The sequence below is a fragment of the Mesoplodon bidens genome, assembly GCF_964165515.1.
Source record: "Mesoplodon bidens genome assembly, chromosome: X".
NCBI lineage: Eukaryota > Metazoa > Chordata > Mammalia > Artiodactyla > Ziphiidae > Mesoplodon > Mesoplodon bidens.
In genome coordinates this window covers 98,402,110-98,419,177 of record NC_138163.1, presented here as the reverse complement: position 1 = coordinate 98,419,177, position 17,068 = coordinate 98,402,110, and the positions used below count along the sequence as shown (strand labels likewise).

General features: G+C 37.8%; 1 protein-coding gene across 4 annotated transcripts in view; it reads right to left on the bottom strand.

The window, feature by feature from the left end:
* Positions 1-1,495: 1,495 nt before the first annotated feature.
* The window catches only part of ZNF41 (zinc finger protein 41), a 59,605-nt gene continuing 44,032 nt past the window's right edge, over positions 1,496-17,068 (bottom strand). For all 4 annotated transcript variants that reach the window (XM_081221627.1, XM_081221630.1, XM_081221629.1 and 1 more), the window contains 3 exons: positions 16,558-16,678; positions 16,197-16,292; positions 1,496-7,829 (listed from right to left, as the gene is read on the bottom strand). In XM_081221627.1, coding sequence (XP_081077753.1) covers positions 5,776-7,829; positions 16,197-16,292; positions 16,558-16,678 — 2,271 coding nt within the window. In that variant the 3' untranslated portion in view covers positions 1,496-5,775. The remainder of the gene's footprint in view (positions 7,830-16,196; positions 16,293-16,557; positions 16,679-17,068) is intronic.

Genomic DNA, 17,068 nt, shown 5'->3' with positions numbered 1-17,068 from the left:
AAGGCTGCAATTGCAGGGGCCAGAAGCAGGGATGATTCCTAGGCAAGAAACTTTAATTGTACTTTCAAACTTTTGCATCAGAATTCCTAAAGGCATAACGTGATTGATAGACTGTGCCTTCACTCAACCTGGCAAACTTGGGGTTGACAGTGAATACAGCTGTATTACCTAGTGGTTGAGATAGACCACTAGTTATGTACTTGTGATGATACCCTATATAAATGGGAGTGGACTGAAGGGGAAGCATTTGCTAGACTGGTATTGCTGCCGGCAATCTGAACCAGCACAGTGGCCGAACCTATTGTCCCTTCCAAAGGTGGTAAAGTTTGGGTCAAATTCAATGATAAATGGAGAGAAGAAGGAATATAGCTGAGAGTAAAAGAATGAATAAATAGGTTACGTAACAAGGGAAACCCATTACATTGGTGCCCGAAAGGCTGAGAGTAAGAGGTGATATTGTCTCTTAACTCAATTAAACCAAATGCCAGAAAGAATGAAGCCATATGTTGCCAAGACTACTCCTACTTTTGGAACCTGAGAAGGTCAAATAGAAGTCTGCAAACCTGAGTGATATTGTTCTGGGAGATGAATGTGCCAGTATCTTTTGAGTATTTTATTTTGGAAAGAACACTTAATAAGACATCTACTCTCTTGACAAATTTTAAATGTACAGTATATTATGTTGACTATAGGTACAGTGTTGTATGCAAATTACATCTACTATCATGTTATAATATGGTGTAACACTGCTGTTTTTGCTGAGACTATATTTATATTGATGGTCAAATACATGGGGAAATTGAGTTAAAGACTTTTCAGGATATAACACTGATGGCAAATGACTAGCTTGAGGAAGAATTGGATTTAGCTAACCGTCAGCTAATCTTTATGCTAAATAGTTCCACACAAGTTTATCATAAGGTATAAATAGAGGTAGATCAGAGAGGAAGAGTAACCAAATTGGTATAAAAATATGAAAATGCATGTAATGGCTTTACAGGATGGATTTGAATTATTGAAACTGAGGGTGAACCCTTGAACTTGCAATTGGTGTCAGAAGTGAGGGCAGTCTTGTGTGGGACTGTTCCAACTTCTGCACAAGATAAGCATACAAACATCAATTGCTTTTCTATGTACTAGTAATTAACAATAAGTAATTGAAACAAAAAATGAATACTACACAATAAAGTGGAAATAAGACAACACCAAGTAAAATGGCATCAAAATGTGAAGTAGTTAGGGAATAATTTGTCAGATGTGAAAGACCTGTACACTGAAAATTACAAAACATTGTTGAGAGAAATTAAACAGAGAGATATACCTTATTTATGGGTCAGAAAACTCAATATTGTTAACATTTCAATTCTCCCCAAATTGATCTATAGATTCAAACCAACCTCAATAAAAATCACAGCAGCTTTTTTTGTTGTTGAAATGAACAAACTTATTCTACAATTTATATGGAAATGTAAAGGACGTAGAATAGCCAAAACAACTGAAAAAGAAACAACTTTATTGAGGTATAATTTAGGATCCATATTTAAATTGTACAGTTCAATGACCTTTTTTAAAAAAACAAAAGTTTATTCTTAAATGTACAACAGGCTCCAAGACAACACTTCATTCTAGATATGGGTGGCAACAGATGTTATGGCAGGGAACCCAGATGTTTAAACAGGAATGGAATTAAGGATCACCTCAAAGACCTTTATTAAATTTACCTAGTTGTGCAACCATCATCACAATCAAGTTCTATAACATTTTAATCACCCCAATAAGATTCCTTGTACTAATTAACAGTTAATGACGATTCCCATTCTCACACCCAGACAACCACTAATCTACAGATCTCTGTAAATTTTACTTTTGCGGACATTTCATATAAATACAATAGGCAAATACAATACTAGATCTTTTATGTCTCACTTCTTTCACTTAGCATATTTTTGAAGTTCATCCATAGTTGAACAGTTCATGCTGTAGTATTTATTAATATTTGTTCTTTTTTATTGCTGAATATACCACATTTTTGTATCTACTTGCTGGTTGATGGACATTTGGATTGTCTCCACTTTTTGTCTTGTATGAATAATGCTGTTATGAATATTCAAGTGTAAGTGTTTGCATGAAAACATTACATATCTTTTGGGTAGATAATGGGAATGGCAGTACTGGGTCCTCTGGTAAATTTATGATCAACTTTTTAAGAAACTGCCAAACTTCTCCAAAATGGCTATACCATTTTAATGCAGTCACACCAGAAATGTAGGAGAGTTCCTGATTTTCCATATCCTTGCCAACATTTATTATAATTGTTTTTTAATTTTAGCTGTTTTAGTACATATAAAGTGGTATTTCATTGTGGTTTTAGTTAGAATTTCTCTAATGACTAATGATGTTGGGCATCTCTCCATGTGCTTATTTGTATATATTTTTTGGTGAATATCTCTTCAAATCTTCAGCCTAATTTTAAACTGGGTTGCTTGTCCTCCTTTTATTGAGTTGTAAGTGTTCTGTATATATTCTGGATACAAGTCCTTTATCAGGTAAATGATTTACAAGTGTTTTCTCCCTGTCTGTGCTTTGTCTTTTCATTTTCTTAATGGTACCTTTTGAAGTTTAAACCTTTTTCATTTTGATGAAGTCAATTTATCATCTTTTCTTTATGGATCATGCTCTTGGTGTCCTACTTAAGAATTCCTTGCCTAGTACAAGGTCACAGAGATTATTCTCCTATGTTTTCTGCTAAAACTTTTATAGTTTTAGCTTTTGTATTTACATATCTGATCCATTTTTTGGTTAATTTTTAGTATGGTGTGAAGTAAGATTTAAATTCATCTTTTTTGCATGTGGATATGTAATTATTCTTGCACCAAACGTTGAAAATACTTTTATTTCCCCAATGAATTGCCTTCACACTTTTGTAAAAAATACTTTTACCATAAGTATCAGGGTTTATTCCTAGACTCTCTGTTCTGTTCCATTGATCTATGTCTCTATCCCCATGCCAGGACCATACTGTCTTGATTACTGTAGTTTTATAGTTTTGAAATTGAGAGGTTACTGTCCTTCCACTTTGCTTTTTGGCAAATTCCTGTTTGCTAATCTTGGTCTTTTCTATTTCTATATAAATATTAGGATTAGCTTATCAATTTCTGGGGAACAAAGTCTGCTGGAAATTTGACAAAGTTGTATTGAATTTGTAGACCATGTGGTTTTTCTTCTTTACCTTGTATATATAATATGGTAGATTGCGTTGACTGATTTTTGAATGTTGAAGCAGCCTTATATCACTGGAATAAACCCCATTGGTCATGATATATAATCCTTTTATATGTTGCTGGATTCATTTTGCTAATATTTTGTTGAAGATTTTTACATCTATGTTCATGAGGAATGTTGGTCTGTAGTTTTATTTTCTTGTGATGTGTTTGTATGGCTTAAGTATCAGGGTAATACTGGCCTCATAGAGTTGGGGAGTGTTCCTTCCTCCTCTATTTTCTGAAAGATTTTGTGGAGTGTTGATATTATTTCTCCTCAAATGTTTAATGCAATTAACCAGTTAAACCATCAAGCTTTGGGCATTTTTGTGTGGAAAGATTTAAAGTTACTAATTGCTTACTACTGCTGGTGAGATGTAAAATGGTACAGTCACATGAGAGCCATGCCTGGGTTTCAGATCTGAGATATCAGTCAACTGTCTTGGGAAGATGGTGGGATTGGAGGATAAGGAAATAAAAATTAAATCACACTGAGATATCACTATACATCCACCATAATGGCTACAGTAAAAATGATGGAAAATACCAAGTGTTGACAAGGATGTGGAGCAAATAGAACTCATATACTGTGCTGGTGGGAGTGTACATTGGTGAAGCCACTTTGGAAAACTAGTTTTATAAACTAGCTGAGCATGGACACCATATAGCCTGGCAGTTCAACTCCTAGATATATACCTAACAGAAGTTCATAGATATGTTCACCAATAGATAGGTACTAAAGTATTTATAGTAGCACTATTCCCAATAGCCCCAAGCTGCAAACAACACAAATGTCCATTAACAATAGAATGGATAAATATATTGTAGAGTATTCACAGAATGGAATATAACATGACAATAGGAATGAATTATCCATAACTACATTTAACAATTTGGACAAATCTCATATTTACAATGTGAATGAAAGAAGATAGACACTTAAGAGTATATTACCAAAATATGAAATATAATTGTTTGACTCAATTTATACAAAATACCAAGCAGACAAAGCTATTTAAGTCAGGGTAGTGTTTACCTGGCGGGGTAGGTGGACAGTAAGGCCTGGAAGGGAGCACAGGGAGTTTTTCTGGGGTGCTGGTCATGTTCTGTTTCTTGATCAGTGTTCAGTTTGTGAGAATTCATTGAGCTGTATGCTTATGATATATGCATTTTCTGTATGCATTATACTTTAATAAAAAGATTTAAAAACAAAATAAAATTACAAGCTAGAAAGAAAGACCCTTTCTTATGAGTATTGCAAAAAACATTTAATTGAAATCAAGAAAGCATTTATATATCAGTGCTTTAAAAAAAAGCAGTGTTCTTTCTAGAGAAGTCTTCCAGTTATTCAACTATAATAAACTATAATCATATCTTAGGCTAAAAAACTACAATGCAACATGACTTTATCCCATAGCAATCTACACAAAATTACTCTTAATGTGCATGTAGAAAATGAATATATCAAATTAACTAAATTGGAAGAAAAACCACCAAAGTTTTATGTATTGAAATCCAATTTCTTAACCATTGTTTTTCAAACAGAAATCCCAAAGAAAGCAGAAGCTTCAGTGGATGAGACGGGAAGTCCAGAGTGTTGTGGCTCAGTTTCATTGTCTTAGGGTCAGTTACTAAGGGGATAAGAAGTTTATGGTCTGCAGCTTACATAAATGATAGCTTTTGGGGTACAGGTTAGAAGGTATGCCTACCATTTTCGAGTGCGAATCACCTGCTGCCACAGCATAGAATTAATGAGGGAACAATTGCCACCTTTAGGTGTGTGTAACATTTAATAACTCTATTCCTGTAACATAGGCTAGAGCTATGCTTAATTTGCCAATGCATAAAGTCAGACTTTAAGTTTAAAAATTCTATTTAATTTTTAAAAAATATACCATGGTGACCTCTCAAAGGGAAGAGAAAGAACGGTTCCTCAGGGCAATACTTTCTGTGTCTTAAATGTCAATGATAACAAAAACTTCTGGCTTCTACTCATAGATCTATTATACATTCCCCAATTGGTTTTTGCCTTGACTTCAGTGCCCTGGAGGTGTTTGAACAATGAATACTCTTCTCCCCACCCTAGAAATTTGAAAAAAAAAAATGGCCAGGATTAAGGACTTTTACATCCCAAGGTATGAAGGACAAATCAGTGCTGAATTTATAAAGCCCTTTATCCAAAAAGTGAAACACAGGAGATTACAAGTCATCTCCTGGGGTCTCTATTTCTACCATTTGCAGGAGATTGAGAGTACCTGTGTGAATCATAAAACCAAATAGGGCTATTGCTCAAATGCTTTATCGAAGTGTCTCCCTATGCATATAATTGCATATCAACTTGTATTCCACCTGACTGAAGGATACTTGGCTTTGTTTGCCTTCTGTTCACTTAGGCTGTTTGTAGTCTGTCATATCTACTCCCCCTGCACAATGATTGATGCATCAGGCACTCCTCGTCTCTCCACTATGAGACAGCTGATGCATATCCAGTTGTGATTTCCAGCTGAAGGCATTTTCAGTCACTGGCTTTATAGAGTTTTTCTCCACTATGAGTTTTCTGGTGTTTAATGAGATTTGACCTGTCAGTGAAGGCCTTCTGACATTCTGTACAAGCATAAGGTTTCTTCCCTGTATGAATTATCTGATGCAAACTTAGTGTTGCTTTCTGGATGAAAGCTTTCCCACATTTACTGCATTCATAGTGTCTCTCTCCAGTATGAGATTTCTGATGGATAGTAAGGCGTGACTTCCAGGTGAAGGTTTTTCCACAGTCACTGCATTTATAGGGTTTCTCTCTAGTATGGATTTTCTGGTGTGTTATGAGATTTGACCTGTCGGTGAAGGCCTTTCCACATTCAGCACATATATTGGGTTTCTCTCCTGTGTGAATCTTCTGATGCACCCGGAGTTGTGACTTCTTCGTGAAGCATTTCCCACAGTCACTACATTCATAAGGCTTCTCTCCAGTATGAATTCTATGATGTGCAATGAAGTGTGATTTCTGGATGAAGGCCTTCCCACATTCAGGACAAGCATAGGGTTTCTCTCCTGTATGGATTCTCTGATGCACACTGAGGGTTGATTTCTGGATAAAGGCTTTTCCACATTCATTGCATTCATAGTGTCTCTCTCCAATATGAGATTTCTGATGTATTTTGAGGCGTGACTTCCATATGAAGGCCTTTCCACAGCCATTGCATTTATAGGGTTTCTCTCCAGTATGAGTTTTCTGGTGTTTAATGAGATTTGACTGATCACTGAAAGCCTTTCCACATTCAGCACACATATACGGTTTCTCTCCAGTATGAGTTTTCTGATGTGTAGTAAGATTTGTCCTATGAGTAAAGACCTTTCCACATTCTGTACATATATAAGGTTTTTCTCCTGTATGAATTCTTTGATGCACATGGAGTTGTGATTTCTTAATGAACGATTTCCCACAGTCACTGCATTCATAAGGTTTTTCTCCAGTATGAATTCTCTGATGTGTATTGAAATGGGATTTCTGGATGAAGGCCTTCCCACATTCAGTGCATACATAAGGTTTCTCTCCTGTGTGAATTCTTTGATGCATCCTGAGTGCTGATTTTCTTGTGAAGGCTTTCCCGCATTCACTGCATGCATAGTGTTTCTCTCCAGTATGAGTTTTCTGATGTATATTGAGGTCAGAATTCTGGGAGAAGCCTCTTCCACATTCACTGCATTCATAAGGTTTTTCTCCTGTATGAATTCTCATATGTCTAAAGAGATATGATCTGTGGAAAAAGGCTTTTCCACATTCACTGCATTTATAGGGTTTCTGCCCAGTATGAATTTTCTGATGTGTAATGAGGTTTGACCTGAGTGTAAAGGCCTTCCCACATTGAGTACATATGAAAGGTTTCTCTCTTGTGTAAACACTTTGAGGTACCTCAGTTTGCAGCTTCTGAGTGAAGACATTCTCACGCTTGTGGCATTCATGGGATTTTTCTCCAGCATGAATTCTCTGATGCTCAAAAAGATGTGACTTTTGGGTGAACGTCTGTACGTATTGAGTACACACATAAAGTTTCTCTTCAGTATGAATTTTCTGATGGTGGGTGAGAACTTGTTTGTGGCCAAGATGTTTTTCACATTGATTAAGGTCACAGGAGTTTGCTCCTGTATTAGCATTCTCATTCTTAGTAGAGGAAGAGCTATGGGCAAAATTGTTACCATTTCTAAAAATCTTATCAAAGTTCTTTGTTGCATTGCTTTTATTATGATTATGTAAGTTTAAAGTATGCTTCAAACTCTTTCCAAATGTGTCATAGTTATGGAGTCTTTTAATGGAAGGAACAAGCCTGGTACTCACGTGAATTATTTTTTCAATGTTTTTACATTCATAGCCCCTCTCCTTAATCAACACTTTCACATGACTTAAAGGGTTATTTTGGTTTTCTTGATATCTCTCTAGCCGGTCATTATCTTGCCACAGTTCTTCTAAAATGGAACACAATGAATCATTTCCTATGGACTGACCAAATTTCTCACAGTGTAATGAAACTTCTCCAGAAATTCTCTGTTGTTGGGTTTTCCCATTATCCTCATCTAAAAAGAAAGAGAAAGAAATGAAAATGACTCCAGAACAATTATCAGAGAATAGAGGGTACATGGAGTTTGGACAGGATGAACAGAGAAATGGAAGAGTCCTTATGACAATAGTGAAAATAGTAATAATGTAGTAATGTGAAATTCTTCTAGAACACTTACTCTATGCAAAACAATTATATACCATTTATGATGCACCAGGCACTTCCAAGTGCTTTACACAAAGTAGCTCATTTAATCTTCACTAAACCCTAAGAGGTAGCTATCATTATCAATCATGTTTCACAGATGAGAAAACAGAAGCACAGAGAAGTTATGTAACTTGCTGAAGATCAAATAGCTAAATAGGGCTTCCCTGGTGGCGCAGTGGTTGAGAATCTGCCTGCTAATGCAGGGGACACAGGTTCGAGCCCTGGTCTTGGAGGATCCCACATGCCACGGAGCAACTAGGCCCGTGAGCCACAACTACTGAGCCTGCACATCTGGAGCCTGTGCTCTGCAACAAGAGAGGCCGCGATAGTGAGAGGCCCACGCACCGCGATGAAGAGTGGCCCCTGCTTGTCACAACTAGAGAAAGCCCTCACACAGAAACGAAGATGCAACACAGCAAAAAAAAAATAAATTAATTAATTTTAAAAAAATAGCTAAATAAATAAGAGATGGGATTTGAACCTGGGAATCCATATCCACTATGTAGGAAGTCAGGACAGTGAGTAGAGTAACCAGAAGAAGAAACCGAAGTCTGTTAAAGGTAAGCCTGAATGGAAGAAATATTTCAGAATGTATGTCCTTATTACATATTAGGTCTAAAACATTAATAATCTCTGCTTCCTCTTGCTTTTCCCTCTGAACCATTATGAGCATCTACATTAAACTTATAGTCTTCAAATACCAATTCCTCTATATCTATAGGAAAAATATATGCTTTCAACAAGTGTCAAATAAGAGAGGGCAAACCATTTATGGCAGAAACTGCAAGCCATCCACCAAAATCTATTCACCTCTTCTTTTATAGTAATAGAACATAGCTGGGAATTACGTTTACCAGTCTCACTTTGTCCTCACCAGTGGAATATGAGCAGAAGTGATATGTACCACTCCTAGGCCAGGCTTTAAGACAGTGGGCAAATCTCCCCCATTCCCCTTTCCCCAGCCCAGAGGACTCAACAATGACCCAACATCAACCACCCAGCTGACAACAATACTCTAGGAGATGGCAGAGCAATAACTTGGAACATGGTCCTTGAATGACCCAACAAGATCAGAGTTGATTTGTTGAATGCACCCATTCACCTGAGAATGCTTATGTAAGAGAGGATACAGTTATATTAAGCTTGTTGCTTTGCTCCTCTGTGCATATTCAGAAGGTATTGTCCTTGATATCAGCTCTAATTTTAGTACACCTCTAGGGAGGTTATATCTGCTATGAATATATAAAGCAGACACAGTACCACTCATATTGATACTAAATTTGGCACAGTTTTGTGTTATAACAGAGAGAATTAACACACAAAGCCTGAAATTATTAACATTTCATGCAATTATCTTCCCTTTCCAAATATAATCTATGGTCTTTTGAATTCCTCTGATCAGATATTTGAAGGAACCTTCTGAAAGAGAGAAAAATATCCTCCTCTGCCTATCTCCCCAAATTCAATAAATTTAAGTTTACTAAATATTTTCCATGCTTGGCTTCAGAAAACTGAAGAATAAGTGTTACAGTTATCAATTTTTTGCCTTTCACCCTTCCTTGCCCACTCTACAAAAATGGATCTGAGTCTTTTCCTTTGCCATCTGGCATGATGTTGAACCTTGTCAATACAGGGTGATGGGGAAACACTGGAGGAAGGGGTTTTGCTTCCTGGTTCTAGTGAGCTCACTCAGCAGGCTCCTCCAGCAAGGGCAGCTTGTCTATTACCAGGCTTCAGCAGTGTGGTGGCTTCAGCAGCATCTGGCTCCTAATGCACATGCAGCTTCCCAGGCACCCAGATTTTGCAGTGCAGGTCACTTCTTTAGCACTCAGCTCCTGCCACTCATATGGCTTCCCAAGCACCCAGCTTCTGCAGTGCATTGCAGCCAGCAGCACCCAGCACCCAGCAGTTTACCCTGGCACCCCTCTCAGATGGCTTGTAGTGGAATATTTCCAATGAGACACTTCCCTATGATCAGCTTTTTCTGGAACCGCAGAGGGTAGATTTCCAGTAAGTTCAATCAGTGTGGCACAACAGCTGCCATGCTGTGTGCCGTGGATATGCCCTCCCTATAAGGTCTGGATTCATCCCTGGGAAGCAGGGGAGGCACTTCCTTGGGTATTCCTTCACAGCCTTAGAGATACTCTGCCACACTAATTTGCTATTCCTTTATTCTTTAGAGTTCTCTTTACTTTTACTGGCTAATCCCTTGTTACCTCAATCCCACAATAGCTGATAATTCTTTTTTAAAATATATATATTTATTTATTTATTTTTGGCTGCGTTGGGTCTTTGTTGCTGCACGTGGGCTTTCTCTAGTTGCAGCGAGCAGGGGCTACTCTTCGTTGTGATGCATGGGCTTCTCATTGCAGTGGCACTAATAATTCTTTGTTAAGCTTCCCATGTTCAGATTAGTATGTGGTTTCTCTCTCCTGATTAGGTCCCGAGTTATATACAATAAGAAACAGGCTCTTTTTTTTTTCAGTGTAAGAATGGATCTTTTTTAAAATTCTTTTTCATTATGGTTTATCACAGGATATTGAATATAGTTCCCTGTGCTATACAGTTAGACCTTGTTGTTTATCCCTTCTATATATAATAGTTTGCATCTGTTAATCCCAAACTCCCAGTCCACCCCTCCCCGACTTGGCAACCACAAGTATGTTCTCTATGTCTGTGAATCTGAGAAATAGGCTCTTAATTCTGGGAGCTTTCTAAAAACTTAGAGGTAAAAAAAAGCCTTAGTTACCACACAGTCTAAAATCCTATGTTTTCTGTGAGTTCCTGTGGGATGGAGGATGAGAAAAAAGAAAGCCATATATTCTGGAGTAATTAAGAGCCATTTCATGAAATAGTGAAATCTGATCACAAGGTGAAAATGTACATAGAGCACAGAATAAAGAGTCAGATTAGGGGAACACTATCAAATATGGCAGACATCAAGAAAACATTAAAAATGCACAGCAAAGGAAACAATCAACAAAATGAAAAGGCAACCTATGGAATGGGAGAAGATATTTACAAATCATATATCTGATAAGGAGTTAATATGCAACATATATAAAGAACATATACAGCTCAATAGCAAAAAACAAACCGATTAAAAAATGGGCAGAAGAGTTGAACAGACAGTTTTCCAAAGAAGACATACAAATGGCAAACAGGTACATGAAAAGGTGCTTGATATCAGTAATCCTCAGGGAAATGCAAGTCAAAACCATGAGATATCACCTCACACTGGTTAGAATGACTTTCGTCAAAAAGACAAGGGATAACAAATGCTGATGAGGGTGTGGAGAAAAGGGAACACTTGTGCACTGTTGGTGGGAGTGTAAATTGGTGCTGCTACTATGGAAAACAGTATGGAGTTTCCTCAAAAAATTCACAAGAGACCTATCATATGATCCAGCAATTCCACTTCTGGTTATATATCCGAAGGAATTGAAATCAGGATCTCTTAGAGACATCTGCACTCCCATGTTCATTGCAGCATTATTCACAATAGCAAGATATGAAGACAACCCAAGAGTCTGTCCACACTGAATGGATAAGGATGTGGTATATATATACAATGGAATATTATTCAGCCATGAGAAAGAAGGACATTGTGCCATTTGCTACAACTTGTCTGAACGTTGAGGGCATCATGCTAAGTGAAATAAGTCAGAGAAAGACAAATACTGCATGGTATTATCAGTTGTATGTGGAATCTAAGAAAGCCAAACTCAGAGAAACAGAGAGTAGAGTGGTGGTTCCCGGGGACGGGAGGGTGGAGGGAATGGAGAGCTATTGGTCAAAGGGTACAAACTTCCAGTTATAAGATGAACAAGTTCTGGGAATCTAATGTGCTGCATGGTGACTATAGATAATGATACTGTGTCATATACTTGAATGTTGTCTAGAGTAGACCTTAAATGTTCTCACCACAAAAAAGAAATGGTAACTATGGGATGGGATGGAGGTGTTGGCTAATACTGTGGTGGTAATCAGTTTGCAATATATAAATTATCAAATCATTTACATATTTGGATTGGAAGAATTGATAATGTTAAGATGTTAATTCTCTCCAAACTGATTTATAGATTCAATGTAATCACAATCAAAATTCACTTTCATAGAAATTGAAAATTGACTGTAAAATTCAAATGGATACACAAAGTACTTAGAATAGCCAAAACAATTTGAAAGAGAAGAACAAAGTTGGAGGACTAATATGACGTGATTTCAAATTTATTACATAGCTACACTAATCAAGACAGTGTGGGACTGGTGTAAAGATACATGAATAGATCAATGGAACAGAATGAAGAGTCCAGAAAGAGACCCACATATATATGACAACTGATCTTCAATAAAGGTGCAAAGGCAATTCAGTTGAGAGGAGGGTAGCTTTTTTATTTAAATAAATGATGCTAAAATGATTGGATAGCCATGTGCAAAAATGAACAAACACAAAACTCTGATCCATACTTTAAATCACATATAAAAATTAATGCAAAATGCATCACAGAACTAAATGTAAGACCTAATTTTTGGGGGGACCTTGGATTAGGTAAAGATTTCTTAGATACAACACCAAAGGCACAATCCATAAAATAAGAAAAAAGATAAATTAGACTTTATCAAAATTTTAAATGCCTCATGAAAGACACTGATAAGCAAATAAAAAAATTCGCAAAACACATATCTGATAAATAACTTGTGTCCATAATATATAATGAACTTTCAAAACTCAACAATAAGAAAACAATGTTCCCTATAGAAAACTGGGCAAAAGATTTGTACAAACACTTCACCAAAGAAGATATATAGATGTCAAATATTAGATATTATGGAAATGCCAATTAAAACCACAGTAAGATACAACTATCTTACTATTAGAATGGCTAAAAGTTTTTTAAATGGACAATTCCAAGTGCTGGTGAGAATGCAGATCAACTGGAACTCTCATACATAGCTGGTTAGAATTTAAAATTGTATAGCCACTTTGGAAAAGTTTGGCAGTTTCTAATAAAGTTAAACATATACTTACCATACAGTCCAGCAATCTGACTCCTAGGTATTTACCCAAGTGAATGAAATCTTATCATCACACAAAATATGGAAACAAATATATAAACATAGCACCTTTATTCATAAACACCAAAACTGGAAACCATCCAAATATCCTTCAGCTGGTGAATGGACAAACTGTGATACATCCATACTATAGAATACTACTCAGCAATAAAAAAGGAACAAACTATGGAAAACACAACAGTAGGAATGAGTTTTTTTTTTTTTTTTTTTTTTTTTTTTTTTTTGCTGTACGCGGGCCTCTCACTGTTGTGGCCCCTCCCGCTGCGGAGCGCAGGCTCCGGACGCGCAGGCCCAGCGGCCATGGCTCACGGGCCCCGCCGCTCCGCGGCACGTGGGATCCTCCCGGACCGGGGCACGAACCCGCGTCCCCTGCATCGGCAGGCGGACTCTCACCCACTGCGCCACCAGGGAAGCCCAGGAATGAGTTTTGAATGCTTTATGCTAAGTGAAAGAAGCCAGGCTCAAAAAGCTTCATACTGTATGATTCCATTTATATGGCATTCTGGAAAAGGCAAAACTATAGAGACAGAAAAGACATCAGTATTTTCCAGGTCTGGAAGTGGTGGGAAGAAGTGACAATAAAGGGACCTGAGGTAATTTTTGTTCTATATTTTGATTGTGGTGGTGGTTACATGACTGTATGCATTTGTCAAAACTCATAGAATTATTATTATTATTATTATTATTATTATTTTGGCCACATCACGTGGCTTATGGGATTTTTGTTCCGCATCCAGGGATCGAAACCAGGCCCTGGCAGTGAAAGCGCTGGGTCCTAACCACTGGACCGCCAGGGAATTCCCCAAAACTCATAGAACTATTAACATAAATAAACCTCATAGAGTCATAAAATATGTTAAAAATGGACTTGAGCATAGGTTATACAAAATATACAGATACACATTTGAATTTGAAATACATGGCCATGTTGTTTGCCTCTCTGAATGAAGAGTTTAATTGTCACATGCTAAGTCATGGGGAATAATTGTAAGTTTCTTCATAAAGGTAATGTCAAGATAAATAGAACATTTTAGGCAATGAAATTTATTGTTAGCTTTTGAAGTGAACTAATAAAAAGAATGGAATCAGCAAATACAATCAGTAATAGAAAAATTATAATCCAGGCGTAAGAAAATATGGAGCTGGTTTTGGGTGATATTACTGGGAACTAAGAAGATGAACTGAGAACTGAAAATGATATTCTCCGATATGGAAAAGCAGTAGGAACTGTAGAGTGATTAACTTTAAAATGACAGAATGATTTAAGAAACACTGACAAATGTGAGAAAAGTTGGAAGGTGAGAAGGGTTTCTGATACATGAGGTAATGATTCCAATTTCTGATGTAGTGAGGAGCAAGAGAAACATCTCAATGGAACTTTCTGGGTAGCTAAATGTAGTACTAAAGTACCAGGGAAGAACAGATTGGAGATGTCAAAAACAGAGCCATCAGAATTTCAGGATGGATGAATCCTTGCATGTACATGAAGAAAAGACTGGTGAACAGTAGACAGGGTCCGAAGGGCAACCTCATTTATGGGGATAATGAGGAGAAGGCTGGAAAAGGGGGCAAATAATAAATTGGATGCAAATCAGTACGAAACAGACAGGAAACAAATCAAAACTAGGGGAACATGAGCAAGGTCACTCATAGGAGAGAAACTCAAAGAGACCACAACTGGTCAATAATGAAATGCTCAAACTAGGTATTGGAGAAATGAGAAATAAAAAATGAGATACCACTTTATACCCATAGTTGGCCCCAAAATGAGAAACTCTGGTAATACTAATTGTTGGCAGAAACTCGAGGAAAGCAAGAACCCTGTGCCCTATTGCTGGGAGAGTAGATTAGTGCAGCCAATTCAAGAAGAATATGGTGGTGCTCAAATTCAGTATGAGAATATTCAATGATCAGGCAAACCCTCTCTTCTATATACATCCCTGAGAAATTCTCACACTTTGTAAGAGAACGTCTGTGTAGAAATTTATTGTAGAATTGTTTGTCTTAAATGGGAGTTAACGAAAACCTAGGTTTCACCACTGGGTGTATGGTCCAATAAGATGTGGTGCTAGCACACTGTGCAATACTATGCAGCAATTTGAAGGAATGAAGCCAGATGAGCACTGCAATATGGACAGACCTTAGGGGTGAGTGAAAAAAAGGAACATAATTAAGACATGTAGCACAGGGACTTCCCTGGTGGTCCAGTGGTAAAGAATCTGCCTTCCAGTGCAGGGGATGCGGGTTCTATCCCTGGTTGGGGAACTAAGATCCCACATGCCCGTGGGGCAACTAAGCCCACGCACCACAACTACTGAGCCTGTGCGCCCTGGACCCCATGTGCCACAACTAGAGAGAGAAAACCCAAACGCCACAACTAGAGAGAAGCCCACGAGCCACAGCTAGAAAGAAGTGTGAGCGCCACAATGAAGAGACCGTGGGCCATAACGAAACATCCTGCATGCCTCAATGAAGATCCTGTGTGCTGCAACTAAGACCCGACACAGCCAAAAAAAATAAGGAAAATAAATAAATTTTAAAAATGTATAACAAAGAGTGTTTTTAAAAAAGACATGTAGCACAATATAATTTATATATACTAAAAATACATACCTATAAACCAATACTTCAGGTTTTAAGAGAATATCATACAAATTCAAAGATCAAACACGTTAGATCTGTTGCCTGGGCAACAGGCATAAGGGATGGATATGAGGAATTGGAATAAAAGGGAAGAAAATTTAAAATACCTAATGTACAAGGAAAGAACCTAAGATAAGAGGGTGGGAGTGAAGTAGGAAGAATAAAAAGTCCCTAGGTAAGATAGGGTAGTATGTATGTGATCCATGGTACAGAGATTAGAGACAGCTTTCTTGTCAAAAAACCAAGCAAAGAACACAATGGGTATCGGCAAGGGTCGTACTTGGAGAAAGCATTCAGATATTGGAGGGGCTCTGTCAACTCTCTCCAAGCAACTCCAAACGCTTTGAGTCTTCAAGATAGGATATCTTCAGAGCCTTTCAAAGGCATCAGCCTCTTCTAGAGAAACTGAGATCTATTTCCATGTCCCCCATCTGCCTAGGTCACACTCACTCACCTGAGAAGCTCTGATGTGGGGTTTCCTCCTCCAACGTCCATGGCCCCTCTCCTTGCTCCAACTTGAAGATGACCTCTGGTTTGGGAACCTGGTACCCTGTTAACAGGACATGATACAGGATTGGGTCCAGCTAATTGGGTTTCAGAGCCTTTTAATGACACTTCCATTTGTTCTTCAGGAAAGTAATCCCATTTCACTGGGAGTAGAGTAATAATCACAGACGTGAAAAAGGACTGAAGAATCTCGGGCAAATCAAGGATGACACCATCACACACTTCAGATGCCCCAGAGCATTCAGCAGCTGAGAATGGCAACAGCCTCTCTGAGGCCCCTGGCAGGTGCATAGGGTGGCTGTGCTTACCCACTGAGCACAGGTGGCTATAGTTCTCCAGTGTCACATCCCGGTACAGGAGCCTCTGAGCAGGGTCCAAGTGCTGCCACTCCTCCCTGCTGAAGTCCACAGTCACATCCTCGAATGACACCTGTAACAATACAGTCCTGTTCAAGGTGACATGGTCAGCACTGGAGGATGGAGGGAAGAGGAATAGGAAGTTGTTTTTAATGACTTTTACCATAATGTATCATGTAGGGTTTTCACCCAGCACCCAGTTTTGCATTTTATTTTGTGAGAGAAAAACACATTGAAGTATCTTGACATTCACTGTGTATTAAATTCATTCATTTATTCACTCAGTCCCTCTTTTTTCAAAAACGAGGATTAAAGTAGGCTCTCTTTAAGTCCTCGAGTTAACGTAGGAACTACATACAATACATTTACTGGTTGATTATGTGCCAGGCAATGGCAATACAGAATTGACTAAAATATAAAACAACTTGGACAACCAACATAAGAAGATACAAAGGGGGCTAAA